The sequence below is a fragment of the Phocoena sinus genome, chromosome 2 (assembly GCF_008692025.1).
Source record: "Phocoena sinus isolate mPhoSin1 chromosome 2, mPhoSin1.pri, whole genome shotgun sequence".
Lineage (NCBI taxonomy): Eukaryota > Metazoa > Chordata > Mammalia > Artiodactyla > Phocoenidae > Phocoena > Phocoena sinus.
Genome location: NC_045764.1, coordinates 136,843,845 through 136,862,567, shown reverse-complemented (window position 1 = coordinate 136,862,567; position 18,723 = coordinate 136,843,845). Strand labels below are relative to the sequence as shown.

The window sequence follows — 18,723 nt, the reverse complement described above, 5'->3', positions numbered from 1 at the left end:
AGTTCTGTTTTTAATTTTCTGAGGAACATCCATATTGTTTTCCAGAGTGGCTGCATTAATTTACATTCCCTTTCTCCACATCTTAGCCAACACTTGTTATTTCCTGTCTTTTTAATAAGAGCCATTCTAACAGGTTATGAGGTGATAGTGGTTTTGATTTGCATTTCCCTCATGATTAGTGATGTTGAGAACCTTTTCATGTCCCTGTTGGCAAACTGTGTATCTTCTTTGGAAAAATTCATATTCAGTCTACTCATATCCCCTGCCCATTTTAAAATCAGTTTTTTTTTTTTGCTATTGAGTTATATGAGTTCTTTATATATTTTAAAACATAATAACCCCTTATTAGATATATGTTTTACAAATATTTCTCCCACTTTGTAGATTGTCTTTTCGTTTTGTTGATGATTTCCTTTGCTGTGCTGAATGAAGCTTTTTATTTTTAAATTTAATTTTTTTTTTTTTTTTTCTGAGCCACACAGCATGTAAGATCTTAGTTCCCCAACCAGGGATCAAACCTGTGCCCCTGCAGTGGAAATGCAGAGTCTTAACCACTGGACTGCCAGGGAAGTCCCTGAATGAAGCTTTTAAGTTTGAAGTAATCCCACTTGTTTATTTTTGCTTTTGTTGTCAAATCCAAAAAATCATTACCAAGACCGATGTCAAGGAGCTACCACCTATGTTTTCCTCTAGGAGTTTTATGGTTTCAGGTCTTACATTTAAGTCTTTAATCCATTTTGAGTTAACGTTTGTGTATAGTGTTAAGACAGTGGCCCAGTTTTCATAACATCATTTATTGAAGAGACCATCTTTCCCCCATTGCATATTATTGGCTCTTTTGTCATAAATTAATTGACCATATATATGTGCGTTTATTTCTGGGCTCTCTATTCTGTTCCATTGACCTATGTGTCTGTTTTTATGCCAATACCATACTGTTTTGATTACTATGGCTTTGTAATATAGTTTGAAATCAGGAAGCATGATGCCTCCAGTTTTGCTTTCTCAAGATTGCTTTAGCTATTTGGGATCTTCTGTGGATCCATACAAAGTTTAGGATTGTTTATTCTATTTCTGTGAAAAATGCCATTGGAATTTTGACAGGGATTGCACTGCATCTGTAGACTGCTTTGGGTGGTATGGACATCTTAACAATGTTAATTCTTCCAACCCATGAGCATGGAATATCTTTCCCTTTATTTGTGTCTTCAATTTCTTTCATCGATGCCTTATAGTTTTTAGTGTCTTTCACATTCTTTTAAAAGTTTACTCCTAGGTCTTCCTAACTTGCCTTTCTGATAGTTCATTATTAGTATGTAGAAATGCAACATATTTCTGTATATTAAGTTTGTATACTGCAACTTTACCAAATTCATGTATGAGTTCTAGTAGTTTTTTGGTGGTGTCATCAGGATTTTCTATGTATACTATCACATCATCTGCAAACAGTGACAGTTTTACTTCTATCTTTCCAGTTTCGATTCCTTTAATTTCTTTCTCTTTTCTGGTTGCTGTGGCTAGGACTTTCAATACTATGTTGAATAAAAGTGGTGAGAGTGGAAATCCTTGTCATGTTCCTTATCTTAGAGGAAGTACTTTCAGCTCTTCACCCCTGAGTATGATGTTAGCTGTAGGCTTCTTATATATGGCCTTTATTACGTTGAGGTATGTTCCCTTTATACCCACTCTGTTAAAGAGTTTTATCATAAGTCGTTGTTGAATTTTGTCAAAAGCTTTTTCTGCATCTATTGAGATGATATGATTTTTTTAAAAATTGAAGTATAGTTGATTTACAATGTTGTGTAAGTTTCAGGTGTACAGCAAAGTGATTCAGTTATACATATTCATAAATACATATATATAATATATTCCTTTTCAGATTCTTTTCCATTATAGGTTATTACAAGATATTGAATATAGTTCCCTGTGTGATATAGTAGGTCCTTTTTGTTTATCTATTTTACATATAGTAGTGTGTATCTGTTAATCCAAACTCCTAATTTATCCCTCCTCCCCTTTCCTCTTTGGTAAAAATAAGTTTGTTTTCTATGTCTGTGCATCTATTTCTGTTTTGTAAGTAAGTTCATTTGTATTATTATTTTAGATTCCACATATAAGTGATATGATACTTGTCTTTCTCTGTCGGACTTACTTCATTTAGTATGATAATCTCTAGGTCCAAACATATTGCTGCAAATGGCGTTATTTCATTCTTTTTATGGTTAAGTAATATTCCACTGTGTGTATATATCTATGTATGTATGTGTGTTATGTATATATATGTGTGTGTGTGTAAATTGGGTTGGCCAGAAAGTTTGTTTGGGTTTTCCCATAACATCTTACAGACAAACCTGAACAAACTTTTTGGCCAACCCAATATATACTACATCTTCTTTATCCATTCATCTGTCGATGGACATTTAGGTTGCTTCCATGTCTTGGCTATTATAATAGTGCTGTTATGAACAGTGGGGTGCATGCACCTTTTTGAATTAGAGTTTTTGTATTTTCCAGATATATGCCCAGGAGTGGGATTGATGGATCATATGGTAACTCTAGTTTTAGTTTATTAAGGAATTTCTATATTGTTCTCCATAGTAACTGCACCAGTTTACATTCCCACCAACAGTGTAAGAGGGTTCCATTTTCTCCACAACCTGTCCAGCATTTATTGTTTGTAGACTTTTTGATGATGACCATTTTGACTGGTGTGAGGTGATATCTCACTGTAGTTTTGATTTGCATTTTTCTAAAAATTAGCAGTGTTGAGCACCTTTTCATGTGCCAGTTGGCATCTGTAGGTCTTCTTTGGAGAAATGTCTATTTAGGTCTTCTGCCCATTTTTTGATTGGGTTGTTTGGTTTTTTAATATTGAGCTGTGTGAGTTTGCATATTTTGGAAATTAAACCCTTGTCGGTCTCATTGTTTTGCAAACATTTTCTCCCAAACCGTAGGTTGCCTTTTAGTTTTGTTTATGGTTTTCTTTGAGTGAAAAAGCTTTTAAGTTTAATTAGGTCCCATTTGTTTATTTTCCTTTCATTTCCATTGTTCTAGGAGACAGATCCAAAAAATTTGCTGCGATTTATCTCAAAGTGTTCTGCCTATGTTTTCCTCTAGGAGTTTTATAGTATCTGGTCTTAAATTTAGGTCTTTAGTCCATTTTGAGTTTATTTTTGTATACAGTGTTAGAGAATTTCTAATTTCATTCTTTTATATGCAGTTGTCCAGCTTTCCCAGCACCACTTATTGAAAAGAATATCTTTTCTCCATTGTATATTCTTGCCTCCTTTGTCGAAGATTAATTGACCATAAGTGTATGGACTTATTTCTGAGCTTTCTATCCTGTTCCATTGATCTATGTGTCTGTTTTTGTGCCAGTACCATACTATTTTGATTACTGAAGCTTTATAGTATAGTCTGAAGTCAGGAAGCATAATTCCTCCAGCTCGTTCTTCTTTCTCAAGATTGTTTTGGCTATTCAGGGTCTTCTGTGTTTCTCCATACAAATTTTAAAATTATTTGTTCTAGGTCTGTGAAAAATGCCATTGTTAATTTGATAGGGATTACACTGAATCTGTAGATTGCCTTGGTTAATACAGTTATTTTAACAATACCAATTCTTCCAATCCAAGGACACAGTATATCTTTCCATCTGTGTTGTCTTCAATTTCTTTCATCAGCATCTTACAGTTTTCAGAGTACAGGTCTTTTGCCTCCTTAGGTAGCTTTATTCCTAGGTTTTTATTCTTTTTGATGCAATGGTAAATGGGATTGTTCCCTAAATTTTTCTTTCTGATATTTCATTTTTTTGTGTATAGAAATGCAACAGATTTCTGTATATTTTATATCCTGCAACTTTACCAAATTCACTAATGAGTTCTAGTAGTTTTCTGGTGGCATCTTTAGGGTTTTCTATGTAAAGTATCATGTTATCAGCCAACAGTGATAGATTTGCTTCTTCCTTTTCAATGTGGATTCTTTTTCTTTCTTCTTCTTCTCTGATTGCTGTGGCTAGGACTTCCAAACTATGTTGAATGAAAGTGGAAAGAGTGGGCATTGTCTTGCCTGCAAGTCCTTGTCTTGTTCCTGATCTTAGAGAAAATGCTTTCAGCTTTTCACCACTAAGTATGATGTTAGCTGTGGGTTTGTCATATATGGCCTTTATTATGTTGAGGTATGTTCCCTCTATGCCCCTACTTTCTGGAGAATATATATATTTTTTATCATAAATGGATGTTGAATTTTGTCAAAATCTTTTTCTGTATCTATTGAGATGATATGTTTTTTTACTTAATTTGTTAATGTGATGTATCACATTGATTGATTTGCGGATATTGAAAAATTCTTGCATCCCTGGGAAAAAATCCCACTTGATCCCAGTGTATGATCCTTTTAATGTACTGTTGGGTTCAGTTTGCTAGTATTTTGTTGAGCATTTTTGCATTTATATTCATTAGTGATACTGCCTGTAGTTTTCTTTTTTTGTGATATCTTTGTTTTTAGAATAGTTTCAGAAGAATAGGTGTTAACTCTTCTCTAAATGTTTGGTAGAATTCACCTATGAAGCTATGGTCCTGGACTTCTATTTGTTGGGAGTTTTAAAATTACTGATTCAATTTCAGTACTGGTAATTGGTCAGTTCATATTTTCTATTTCTTCCTGGTTCAGTTGTGGGAGACTGCACCTTTCTTAGAATTTGTCCATTTCTTCTAGGTTGTCCATTTTACTGGTGTATAGTTGCTCACAGCACTATCTTATGATCCTTTTTGTTTCTGTAGTGTCAGTTGTAACTTCTCCTTTTTCATTTCTGATTTTACTAATTTGGGCCCTCTTCCTTTTTTTCTTGATGAGTCTGGCAAAAGGTGTATGGATTTTACTTATTTTTTCAAAAAAACAGCTCTTAATTTCATTGATCTTTTCTATTATTTTAGTCTCTATTTAATTTATTTCTGCCCTGCTCTTTGTTTCTCTCTCTTTCTCTCTCTGTTTCTTCTAACTTTGGGTTTTGTTTGCTCTTCTTTTCCTAGTTCCTTTAGGTGTAAGGTTAAGTTATTTGAGATTTTTCTTGTTTCCTGCGGTAGGCTTGTATTACTATAAACTTCCCTCTTAGAACTGCTTTTGCTGCATCCCACAGATTTTGGATCATTGTATTTTCATTTTCATCTGTCTCTAGGTATTTTTTAAATTTATTATTTGATTTATTCAGTGATCCATTAGTTTCTTAGCAGTATATTATTCAGCCTCCAGGTGTTTGTGGTTTTTTGCAGGTTTTTTCTTGTATTGATTTCTAGTCTCATATTTTTGTGGTTGTAAAAGATGCCTGATATGATTTCAGTTTTCTTAAATTTACTGTGACTTGTTTTGTGGTCTAGCATGTGATCTATCCTGGAAAACGTTCCATGTGCACTTGAAAAGAATGTGTATTCTGCTGCTTTCAGATGGAATGTTCTGTATACACCTATGAAGTCAATCTGGTTTAATGTGTCATTTAACACCAGTGTTTCCCTATTGATTTTCTGTCTGGAGAATCTGTCCATTGATGCAAGTGGGGTAATTAAAGTCCCCTACTGTTATTGTGATACTGTTAATTTCTCCCTTTATGTCTGTTAATATTTGCTTTAAGTATTTACGTGCTTCTATGTTGGGCACATAATATTTACAATTGTTATATCGTTTTGTTGGATTGATCCCTTGATCATTATGTAATGTCCTTCTTTGTCTCTTGTTACAGTCCTTGTTTTAAAGTCTCTTTTGTCTGATATAAGCATTGCTAACCCAGCTTTCTTTTGGGAAAACCCATTCACAATTGCATCAAAAAGAATAAAATACCTAGGAATAAATCTAAGGAGGTAAAAGACCTGTACTCATTAAACTATAAGATACTGATGAAAGAAATAGAAGATGACACAAACAGACGGAAAGAGATACTGTGTTCATGGATTGGAATAATTATTATTGCTAAAATGACCATACTGCCCAAGGTAATCTACAGATTCAATGCAATCCCTGTAAAAATACCAATGGCATTCTCCACATAACTAGAACAAATAATCTAAAATTCGTATAGAAACACAAAAGACCCCAAATAGTCAAAACAATCTTGAGAGGAAACAAAGCTGCAGGTATCACACTCTCTGAATTCAAAATATATTACAAAGCTACAGTAATCAAAAGTATGGTACTGGCAAAAAAACAGTACAGAGACCAATGGAACAGAACAGAGAGCCCAGAAATGAACCCACACATATGTGGGTGATTAATCTATGACAAAGGGGACAAAAACATACAGTGGGAAAAAGACAGCCTCTTCAATAAACAGTGTTGGGAAAACTGGACAGGTACATACAAATGAATGAAACTGGAGTATTCTCGCATATCATACACAAATTCAAAATGGATTAAAGACTTAAATGTAAGACCTGAAACTATAAAACCTCTAGAAGAAAACATAGGCAGTAAGTTATTTTACATGAGACTTGCAATACATATTTTTGATATGTCTCCTCAGGCAAAGGAAACAAAAGCAAAAATAAACACATAGGACTACATCAAACTAAAAAGCTTTTGCACAGTGAAGGAAACTATAAACTAAACGAAAAGGCCACTTACTGAATTGCAGAAGATATTTGCAAATAATATACCTGATAAAGCATGAATGTCCAAAATATACAAAGAACTCATACAACTCAACATCAAAAAAAGAAACAACCCAGTTTTAAAATGGGCAGAGGACTTGAATAGACATTTTTCCAAAGGAGACATATAGATGGCCTAAAGGCACATGAAAAGATGATCAACATCACTGATCATCAGGGCAAGGCAAATCAAAACCACAATGAGATATCACCTCACACCTGTCAGAATGGCTATTATCAAAAAAACAACAAATAACAAGTGTTGGTGAGGATGTGGAGAAAAAAGAACCCTCACGCACTGTTGGTGGGAATGTAAATTGGTGCAGCCACCATGAAAAACAGTAAGGAGATTCCTCAAAAAATTAAAAATAGACCTACCATATGATCCAGCAATTCTGCTCCTTGGTATTTATCTAATTAAAAGAAGTATAGGACTTCCTTGGTGGCACAGTGGTTAAGAATCCACCTGCCAATGCAGCGGACATGGGTTCGAGCCCTGGTCTGGGGAAGATCCCACATGCCACAGAGCAACTAAGCCCATGTGCCACAACTACTGAGCCTGTGCTCTAGAGCCCATGAGCCACAACTACTGAGCCCGAGTGCCACAACTACTGAAGCCTGCGTGCCTAGAGCCCATACTCCGCAACAAAGAGAAACCCCCTCAATGAGAAGCCCGCGCACCGCAACAAAGAGTATCCCTCGCCCCCTGCAACTAGAGAAAGCCTATGCACAGCAACAAAGAACCAATGCAGCCAAAAATAAAAAATAAATTTTTTAAAAAAGAAAAGAAATATGTGCACCCCTATGTTCATTGCATCATTATTTATAATAGCCAAGATATGGAAGTAACTTAAGTGCCCATCAATAGATGAATGAAGAAGATGTGGCATATATACAATGGAATATTAATCAGCCATAAAAAAGAATGAAATCTTGCCATTTGTGACAACGTGGATGGACCTAGAGGCTATTATGCTAAATGCAATAAGTCAGACAGAAAAAGACAAATATGATTTTGTTTATATTTGGAATCTAAAAAAACAAAACAAATGAACAAACATTAAAAAAAAAACAAACAGAAACAGACATAGGAAACAAACAAGTGGTTGCCGGAGGGGAGGGAGAAGGGGAAGGGGATGGAGAGAGGAAAGAAGTAGGTGCAGGAGATTAAGAGGTACAAACTTCCAGTTACAAAAAAAATTTATTCCTAGGTATTTTATTCTTTTAATGCAATTGTAAATGGACTGTTGTCTTAATTTCTCTTTCTGATAGTTTGTTATTATAGAGTATAGGGTTTTCTATATACAATATCACATCATCTGCAAATAGTACCAGTTTTACTTCTTCCTTTCCAATTTGGATGCCTTTTATTTCTTTTTCTTAACTAAAGTGCTCTGGCTAGGACTTCCAATACTATGTTGAATACAAGTGGTGAGAGTGGGCAACCTTGTCATTTTCCTGATCTTAGAGGAAATACCTTCAGTTCTTCACCACTGAGTATGTTGTTAGCTGTGGGCTTCTCATATATGGCCCTTATTATGTTGAGGTAGGTTCCCTTTATAAGCACTTCGTTTCCCACTTTGTTTAGTACTTTAATCATAATTTCCTTCAGTCCTTTGAACATATATATAAAATGGTTACTTTGATATCTTTGTTAAGCCTGACATGTCGTTGATCTCACAGGCCAGTTCTGTCATGTCCCCCCTCCCACCACCCTACACATGGGTCAGATTTTCTTGTTATTTTTCTGTTTTTTTTCATATCACCTAATTTTTGTTGAAAACTGGACATTTTAGGTAACACTGCAGCAATTCTGGGTACTGATCCTCTCTACCCCACACCCCAGGGCTTGTTATTATTATTTGCATATTTGCTTAGTGAATGGCTGGATGACTTTAGTGAAGTTAATCCTACCTCCTGTTCAGTTGTGAAGTCTTTGATATTGCTCCTCAGGGAATGCAGCCTTGTGAGTGCCCACAGTTATGATGGGATGGCAATGGTTTTGGCAAGGTTCTCTTTGTTAAATGTGCACACCCAGCTGGTTGCTCTACATTTTCAACAATGACCTGGGACCTAAATTGCTCCAGAGTGATCCAATTAAATTTGGGCTCCTTTGAAAGAACAGTTTTGGAGGTCAGTGTTTGAGATTTGTTTTGACCCCAGGAGGGCTCTTCTCCGCTGTTTCTTTCCCTGGTTCTCTCTGTTAATCTACCTGGCCTGCAGTTCAGCTGAGACCTCTAATGATTTTACCAATTGCCTCTAGTAACTTTCACCACCACCTCCACTGTTTTTTGAGGAACATCTTAAGCTTCAGTGTGTCCACACTATGTGCAAATGAAGTCACTTCCTTTGGTAAGAGATCTAGAGCTTTTTTTTTTTTAATGGTCTGCTTCTCCCAGTGGGCAGGATCTCTGAGCCAGAGCGCTGGAACTGGGGTGTAAGATAATGACGCACTTCTGAGTAACACCTATGCTTCAGGACATGTGTTTGGTAGAGGGGGAGCAGTAAACTCAGGTCTTCTTGGCTTGCCACTCCCACTGTGGAACATCCATAGACAAGAGTAATCAGGCCCTGCTATTGTCAGTGACACCAGGCCCAGGTAAAGCCTCCATCCAACAAGTTAGGGGTGGCCAGAAGGGAGTTCCAACCTCTTGATTACACATGCCCAGAACCAAGCCTCACAATAGGCAGGTGGGAGTAAGATGAGAAATGCTGAAGTCCTTCCTCTTCTGGGAAAACAGTCCTCCAACTGGGAGCTGAGGGGAGAGGGAGCCCTGTGTTCTTGGCCATACCAGTCTGAATGGAGTTTCTGTCTTGCTGAGCTGGGAGGCAATGGGTCTTGGTTCAAATGATGTAGTCTCTAACTGTTCTTAGGTTTCAGAAGATTTTCTTTAATAAATGTTTATTTGCTATATGCCCTTAGGACCATTTCTAAGACTTTAAATGGTTGTTTTTAAAAAATAACTTTCATCATTTTCATTGGGAAGCACATGTGCAGTAACACCACATGTGGAACCCACAATAAGCTCATAACACTGAATCTTTCACATTGTGCACACTCGATGACATTTTAAATGCAATAGGAACAAGTAATAAATCTTAAAAAAGGCATTCCTTATTTAGAGTCTCTGAATTTTCACAAGTCAGACTTGCTTACAAATTACAAATTTTTCTTCTAGGATTCAAATCCAAAGTAATAATTCATACACTTGAATTTGCCATATAAATACAACCCATTTAGTCAAATATGCTATAGCAAATTACATTTACTTGACTATCTTATAGCTCAGTTACTGCATAATAGCTACACAACATTCTTTATTGGCTCCTATTAGCTTTGCCAGAGTAAATAATCAGTCATTCTAGGACTGGATTATGTTGGCCATAAAGTCATGATTACAAATACCTTAATACTATAATTAATATATTTATACCTAGAATGTTATCTCTATCACTTAGGTTAAATACTTTATAACTGATTTCTATTCTTTAAGGTTAATATACGAAAATGTTTAAGAACACATTTTTAACCTTACCACATTAGGATCATACCCCAGAGAAAACAAGTATGGTTTTTCTTGTAAAATTGCTTCCTTCCACTTTTCATCAGATACCAAACCAATGTACCAGTCACTTTCATATTCTTCAAGGCAGTTAGTCAGCTCTTTAAAGTCTTCTATTGGACCTAAACTCGCTTTATCAATCATTAGTTTCAGAGTATACCTAAAAAATGGAGAAACAAAGAATTTTAGAATTTTAAAAATCAACTTTATAGATGAAATCGATTTTTAAAGACACAACTGAAATCATACATATTTCAGAAAAAAAGATCTGGGAGAAATGATAAGAGTTAAAGCAAAACAATCCAGTAAGCCATACAAAAAATAGGTTCTCCACATAAACAAAAAGAAAGTACAAATTTAAGTGTGCTCCCGATATAATCAGAGTACATACCAAGCATTTTTCATTTTTTGGAAAGTGATTATTTTTTAAAATTAGAAATGAAAGAGCATCTCCTTCTAGGTTATAAAACAATCAACATTTTTTGGCCAATGTTACAACTTGTATGTAATCAAAATGAATTACCTGAAAGCTTTTAGGGCTAGTTGGAACAGTTCTGGCTTTTCTGTGAGCCAATCCAAGGCAAGAGACCAAGGGAAAACACCACTGTAGACTCTCAATATATGACCAGGACTAGGAATCATATTGTCAACTCCAAACAAACTAAAATAACAAGTCATTACTGCTTGAACATAAAAGTCTTTTAAAACTCTGTCCTTTGCAATTTCTTCCACTACATTTGAGGCATTTTCTTCTGAATGAAAACATTCCAACTGCCTTAAAACAAAGTGGTACCAGTCTTCTGGAAATAATGAGCTCATCTCCTTCACTTTGGAATTAGGCAAACAATTAGATATCCACTCTTCAGGTACGCTTAACAAGTGAGAATGAGAACAACTGAACTCCATGAGAGGGATGTATGCCACGGCTTCTTGTTTCCCTTTGTCAGTAGCAGGGTATCCCAATGCAACTGCTTGGTAAAGACTATTTCCAGTAACTGTGCCTGTAGAATGTTTACCAACCCTCTGTGATTCCACTGATCCTGGAATAGGCAAATTTATACCTGACAAAACTTTTTCTTCTTTTCCTTTTTTGATAGTTGCCTCTTCACCAAAAACATCATCAGACCAGTCATCCAAATTTTCTGAATTTAAACTATCTGTGTCTTCTGGGGATTCGGTTTGTGGTGAAGTATTCAAAGGAGGAAGGATTATTAGAGATGCTTTCCCTTTATTTTCAGTTTTGTGAACATTTTCCTGCATGTTGGACCTTCTGGAACAGTACTGAAGAAGTATCCACACAAGTACTTTAACAAGGTCACCTTTAAATTCTTTTAAGTTGTCATGGGAATCAATTATGCCAGACAGGACATTCCTGGCATCAGAATAGAGTTTCACAGGCAAAACAGTACAGGGTGTCAAGACATTTCCAAAGTGTTCATTAATGGAACATACTCTTGCATATTCTTCTTGTTCAAAGGCACCTTCAAAAACTTCGTCAACTCTTCGAGCTTCAGCAGTATGACAGGATGTCTCTTGCAATTCTAACCCCTAAAGAGGAAATAAGAAAATACTTGAGTTTATGATCACTTATTACACAGAGAAAAGTAACTAGTTTTGTAAATACTCATGGATTGGATTCTCAAAATAAAAATATGGAAAATGCAAAAAAAGTCTTTAACCAAAGAGCTACACCTTAATTCAAACTTAATGACACAATATATTTGATGTTGGATACAGATATGAAAAATAATGCTATATTTTTAAAGAAATTTTAGAAATTCCACTGGAAATTAGCAAAACAATTTTAATGAGTATGACCATAATTTTAAGACTGTACATCAAGGTTGAATCACACTTGTTAAAAACTTTTAAAAATTATACAAATTTGAGGGGGGAGCAAAATTGGAACTACACAATATGCACATTAGCTTTGTATCCTTTCCAGCCTACTTTATATGAGAGTAGTATTCTACTATATGGATATGCCATAATTTATCTAACTATTCCTTTGTTCCAGTTTAAAAAATTATAATAACGTAATAATAATACTGATTTATGTATTTGATTATTATCTATCTCCTCCAACTACAATATAAACTCCACAGAGCAGCTCTCTTTTGGTTACTACTGTATCCTCAGTGCCTAAACTAGTACTTGGCACACAATGAGGGATGCTACAAATATATGCTGAAAGAATGAATATTATGAATATGTCCTTATATAAATTTTAAACCCATTTTGATTACTTCGCTAGAAGGAATCACTTGAATAGGATACCTCAGGTCACTGTTTACTATTATTATTAATTATTGCTTATTTATTTATACATCTTTACAAAACTACCAGTGATTTTAATAAAAGGCAATGCTGTTAGGTTGTATTATGATCCAGGGAAAGAACACGGAATGTGATATCAGAATCTGCTTTTAAATCATGGCTCTGCCAGATGCTAGTACACAATCTTGAGTAGGTCACTTACCCCCTGAGATTCCTTTTGCTTCTCTTTCAAAGAAAAATAACCCTGGCACATAGGGTTGTGAAGAGAAAAGCAAGTAATGAAAGTGCCTTGTCAAATTTAAAGTGTTATATAAATGTTAGTAGATGGTATATCTAAGCAAGCTTGTGTCCGGAAAAATGCAAAAGAAAGAAAAAAAGACTGCCACCTAAAAGTATATCTTTATATCATATATTTCATGCAGCATAAAAGATCAATAAAAGGACCCACATTATTAGGTATTATAAAACTGTACCATTAAAAAAATAGAACTAAATTAAGCAATGAAAATGTCCTCCATATTCTGCATGATTTTTTGCCTTCTCCTACTTGTACATGTTAGACTAGAGCAGTAGTTCTCAAACTTTAGGTGAGTCAGAATCACTGGAAGGCTTGTTAAAACACAGATTGCTGGGCACCCCCCACCAGAGTTTCTGATTCAGTAGGTCTGGGGTGAGGCCTAAGAATTTCCATTTCTAAAAAGTTCCCAGGACATGTTAAAATTACTAATCTGGAGAACTGCATTTTGAGAACCACTGGACTAAAGGAACAGCTTTTTAGTCACCAGCAATTTTATCCAATCTGCATTAAGACAAAAAAATTCATTCATTCACTACTCATTCAACAAATATTTATTAAGGGCCTACTATGTGCCAGGCTCTGTTCCAGGGGCTCAGGATATATTCTCCAAATAAAAACAGAGATCCTTGCTCTTGCAACATTTATATTAGAGAGTGGAGGAACACAGGTAATCAACAAGAAAATTAATAAGTAAATTACATAGTTTGCTAGAAGGTATAAGTGTTATGAAAATAGAGAAAAAGTAAAGCAAGCAAGGAGGATTGGAAGTGCAGGCAGGAATGGGAGTGGGTATTCAATTTTAAACAGGATGCCCACAGTAGACCTCATTGGGAAGGTGACATTTGAGCAAAGCCTTAAAGGTGGTGATGGAGTTAGCTGTGTGGCTGTCTGAGGAAGAGTGCTCCAGGCAGAGGGAACAGCCAGTATGCCGGAGTAGGGTGAGATGGTTAAGGAGCAGATGAGACCAAATAGGGAGCCTGACCCTTTAGGGCCTTGGCTTTTACTCTGAACAAAAGAAGATATTCACTGTAGGATTTTGAGTAGGGAAGTGACATGATCTGACTTAGATTTTAAAGATCATTCTGGTTGATAATAGGCTGTAGGGGGCCAGAGGCAGAAGCGGAGAGACCAATTAGGAAGTGATTGCAGCTATCCAGGAAAGAAATGAAGGTGGCTGAAAGTAGGGTGGTGAGAAGTGGTGGGATACAGGATATGACTTAAAGGTACAGCCAACAGGATTTCTTGTTGGATTGGATATGCGGTATAGAAGTAAACAAGGAGTCAAATATCACTGGACTAAAGCCCAAATGTTTTTGATCTGAGCCACTAGAAGATGGAGTTGTCAGCAAGGACTGGGGCAGTCTGATATTAACAGGTCAAGGAAAGAGAAGGAACCATCAAAGGAGACTGTCAAGGATTAATCCGTGAAACAAGTGAGATGAACTCTGTCAAATTCTGCTAACAGGTCAAGAACGGGTCTGAGAATCAATCCTTGGATTTAGCAATGCCACAGCCACTGGAGACCTTGACAACAGCGGTTTTTACTAGAGTAATAGGTAATAGGGTCAAAAATCTAGAGTAAGTTGAAGAGAAAAATGGAAGAAATGAAATTGGAGACATGATTATAAGTGACTCTAATAAGGCATTTTGCTCTGAAAGGAGAAAAACAGTATTAGCAGGTAAGGGCAGTGGGGTCAAAAGAAGTTTTTTATATTAAGTTGAGAATGCTTATATGATATAGGAGCGAAGAAAATACTACTGAGTCACCTTTTTGAGATGCTCAACTAGATAGGGATAAAAAGAATGAGACTGGATAAAAAAGGGGCAAGTGTATTTTGTTACTATGCTCTATCATACAGTCAACACTAGTCTATCAATATGTGCATATTGATATACACTTTAACAATCCTAAGTGTTTTCACAAGTAAAAAAATACTCTTCCAAAGTGAGCTGTTAATTCTTTGATGTGTGCATAACAAAATTTTTACACATGTACTAGAGAGGTTTCAAATGCACATTGACCTTAATGTTAATACAGCAATAAGTATAGCCACATTCTAGAATCATTATCCATATTAAACGATCCTGAAAACGGCCCAAGTAATGAGACCCAGGTAAGAGGAGACCTAAAACAAATTAGAAAAAAAAAGTAAGTAATTGTTAAAGCTTGTTTTATTTTGCCACATGAATCTTTAAAATTAATAACACACTTGGAACTAATTAATAATTCTTTCTACCCTCTTCTTAGGTCAAGAATACAAACAACTATCCATTGCATATCAGGAGGCATTAAATTAAGCTCTTTAAAGGAACAGTTGGAAGAGAAAATCTACAGGTGATAATTTATAAGAATATATTTTCCAGAAAAACAACAAATTAGAACCTGTTATGTAAAACCCTAAATACATATTAAATATATTAGGAAAATATATTAAATATATAAAAGCCAACTTCACATTAATGATTTAAAACATTTTGGACACTTTTATATACATGCCTATAAATTTGTGGTGTTAAAAATTTACATAAAATGCTATCTACCACACTGTACAAATACTCTTAAAACTTAGTTTTTCTCTCAACATTGTCTCTGAGACATTATATATCGACTACAAAGCTCCTTCACTGTAACTATACTGAGAATTCATTGTACAAATATAGCTGAATTTAAATATTCATTTCCCTGATAACATTTCAGATGTTTTCCAATTTTTCACTATTATAAATAATGCTGTATAAATTATCTTTGTACAATGTATTACATAGAAAGAGTTAACATAGCAGAAATAACTGCTGTCTGTTGAAAGGCCTGCTTACAAAGTTGGCCCTTGGCTGGAAACTGGGAACTTGTATTTCAAAAGAGCTCTCACCACCCTACCTGATAAACAGTCTCGCATTGTGCCTAAACTGTCTGTGCAAAGAATACAGTTTATACTGAGCACTTGCTTTCCTTTTGGGAGTCTGAAATTTTGGTATTTGGTAGGCAGCGGGTGCCTACATGACCAGCCCTCAATATAAGCCTTAGGCATTGAGTCTCAAATAAGCTTCCCCAGTAGTCAACATATCACACATACTGTCACAACAAGGTGCTGGGGAATTAAGCACATTCTGTGTAACTCCACTGGGAAAGGATGCCTGGAAGCTTTCACCCAGTCTCTCACCCCGTGTGACTTTTCCTTTGCTGTATTTGTTCTGCATCCTTTTACTATACTAAATCTTAGCTATGAGCACAACTATATGCTGTCCTATGTGTCCCCCTAGAAAATCATCAAATTTGGGAATGGCCTTGGGGACCCTCAAGACACACGTCCAAGAGTTTCTCTAGAATTGCAATCACTGGATCATGGAATCTAAAACTGGAATTCCTAGGCCATGGGATATGTAAATCTTTACTACAGACTATTAAGTTTACTCTTCAAGGTAGCTGTATGAATTTACACATTCCCTTTCAACAGGGTTTGAGAGTTCCTGTTCCCCACTCCCTAGCCAATACTTGTTAATGTCAGACTTTTTTTATATTTTTGTCAATCAGATGTGTGTGAAATGTTACCTCACTGTTTTCTGTTTTTCTCCCAGGAAATACTTTACAACACACTTACTGGTTGAATATAATTGATTTGATAATAACGTATAATTTCTACCTTATTACTAAGGTATTTATTATTTCAGATGTGAGTTTAACGTTACAGGCATTTTAAAAAGTGGCATTGCACTATATAATAAAAATTAATTGGAACTGTATGAAAGTATTAAAAGTGTAGAATATTTCCTATAAGGAAAATGATTATTCATAAAAAATTTGTATTACAAAAATAAAATTTTTCCTAAATTATCTCACATAATAGATAATTAGAAAAGTTCAACCCAAATAAACATTTCATTAAAATTCTAATTTTAAATTGCTACTCTCTGCCAGGGGAGTCAGTCTGCTAGGAAGTCACTGGACATACCTAAAACAAGTTCAGGGGCTAAAGCATACAGTAGGAGACAACACACTATTGTCATCGGCTTGTACTTTATCTAAAACCAACCTTGAGAAGTACAATATAGCTGAATTTACAATTAGTGTATGATGAAATTATAAAATTATCACAAAATTATAATTATAATATTAGCTCATTCTCATCAAAAATCTTGCTAATATTCGTACAGCACTTCATTTTGGGAGGTTACCGATCATTGACCAAAGCTTTTATGTTACCTTACCCTCTAACCTTGTCAGACAAGTTGCTAGACATTAACTAATAAGATACAAGCAGACTCCTTTAAGCTCTTCAATCTGATATTTATATAATGCTAGTTTTCACTCTTTATGGGCCTAAGCTGTTACATCTACTTGACATGAACTCATTAAAATTCATGAAAATTTTGGGATAAGGTGTTTTCATGTTTCATAGGGGGACTATAGCTTGATTTTAGTCAAGAAAATGTTTTTTAAAAATTGTCAAATCACCTAAATGAAATTTTCACTTCATATTTTTATTTTATAACTTTATTTCCCTCAAAATAATGAGTAGGAGATATACTTCTTCATATTTAGTCTTTCTGCCTGCACATCAAAGTATTAGAATCTGTATAACAGCTGGATCAAAAGACTGTTTTTCTGTGTGTTCATTTTTTTGTACTTTAAATACATTTGTGAGGATTTCTTAAGCACAACCCATTTACTTACCTAAACTTCCAGCTGCCATTGCAGACTGCAGGGCAGTGTTCAAACTCGGAACCATCTGGTAGTAGTACACTGTATCTGCACACACACAGGCTGTGGTACCCACAACTCCTGGCCAACTCTGAATAGGTCGAGGAAACCCCACCAAGAACAAAGGAAGGGTGAAGAGGGGGAGTAAGGGAGAAGAGAGTAGTGCAGAAAAAACTATGAAGACCAACACAAATGGAGAGAAGACAATGTTGAGTACACATAAAGTGGTGGTTGATTTTCTACGTTTTTTCTCTGTCCATGACGCCAAGAGTACGGTCACAGCAAACTGCAATTTAGAGATGAATTGAATCAGACGATCACGCATGATACCAACCTGCAGAGACATAAAAATGAAGTTTTTATTCTTAAATACCTTTCATAAATTTTCAAGATCATATAAGAAAAACAGTATAATTTTATTAATGCTCCAATATTTTTGAGGAAATAGCCCTTACATGAGATCCTTTGTTATAATTTTCTCCAATCTCACAATTAATAAATGAGACTACATTTTTAAGTTTCAGCTCTCTTAAAAAAATAGCACTAAAGAGAACACAGTGCTATGTCTATCTTAAGGTTGATTAAGCTTTGCATTACATGCTTGTTAAGTCATGAGAACTAGCAGTAGTAAACAGTTAAGCAACTATCCTTAATTTATCCTTATTTTAGAGAATATTTTACAGATTAAAAAACAGACATCATGCCATAAGACAAACCTCAATAGACTGAAATCATACTAAGTGTATTCATACGAATCATGAAAAGTATGTTCTTCAATCAAAACTGAATTAAATCAACAATAGAAAGAAATCTGGAAATTAAAAGACAAATTCCTAAATAACCAACAGGTCAAAGAAGAAATCACAAGATAAACAAGAAAACATTTTCAGATGAATGAAACACACACCAAAACTTGTGATACAGCAAACCCAGTCCTCAGAGGGAAATTTATAGCTACAAATGAAAGAGCAGAAAGATCTTAAACCAATAACCTAATCTTCCACCTTAGGAAACTAGAAAACAAAGAGCAACTAAATCTCAAGTAAGCAGAGGTAAGGAAATAATAAAGATTGGAGTGGAAATTAATAAAACAGAGAATAGAAAAATAATAGAGAAAAATCAATTAAACCAAAAGCTGTTTTTTTGAGATCAGCAAAACTGACAAACCTTTAGGCACACTGACCAAGAAAAATACATAGAAGACTCAAATTACTAAAATCAGGAAGGAAAGAGATAACATTGCCAGCAATC

General features: G+C 35.1%; 1 protein-coding gene across 4 annotated transcripts in view; it reads right to left on the bottom strand.

Annotated features, from left to right (window-relative positions):
• The window catches only part of PCNX4 (pecanex 4), a 45,015-nt gene that overhangs the window by 5,185 nt on the left and 21,107 nt on the right, over nucleotides 1-18,723 (bottom strand). For 3 of the 4 annotated variants that reach the window (XM_032621106.1, XM_032621107.1, XM_032621109.1), the window contains 4 exons: nucleotides 17,446-17,806; nucleotides 14,796-14,899; nucleotides 10,722-11,746; nucleotides 10,172-10,358 (listed from right to left, as the gene is read on the bottom strand). In XM_032621106.1, the coding sequence (XP_032476997.1) occupies nucleotides 10,172-10,358; nucleotides 10,722-11,746; nucleotides 14,796-14,899; nucleotides 17,446-17,806 (1,677 nt within the window). The remainder of the gene's footprint in view (nucleotides 1-10,171; nucleotides 10,359-10,721; nucleotides 11,747-14,795; nucleotides 14,900-17,445; nucleotides 17,807-18,723) is intronic. The other variant, XM_032621108.1, reaches the window with a different exon arrangement.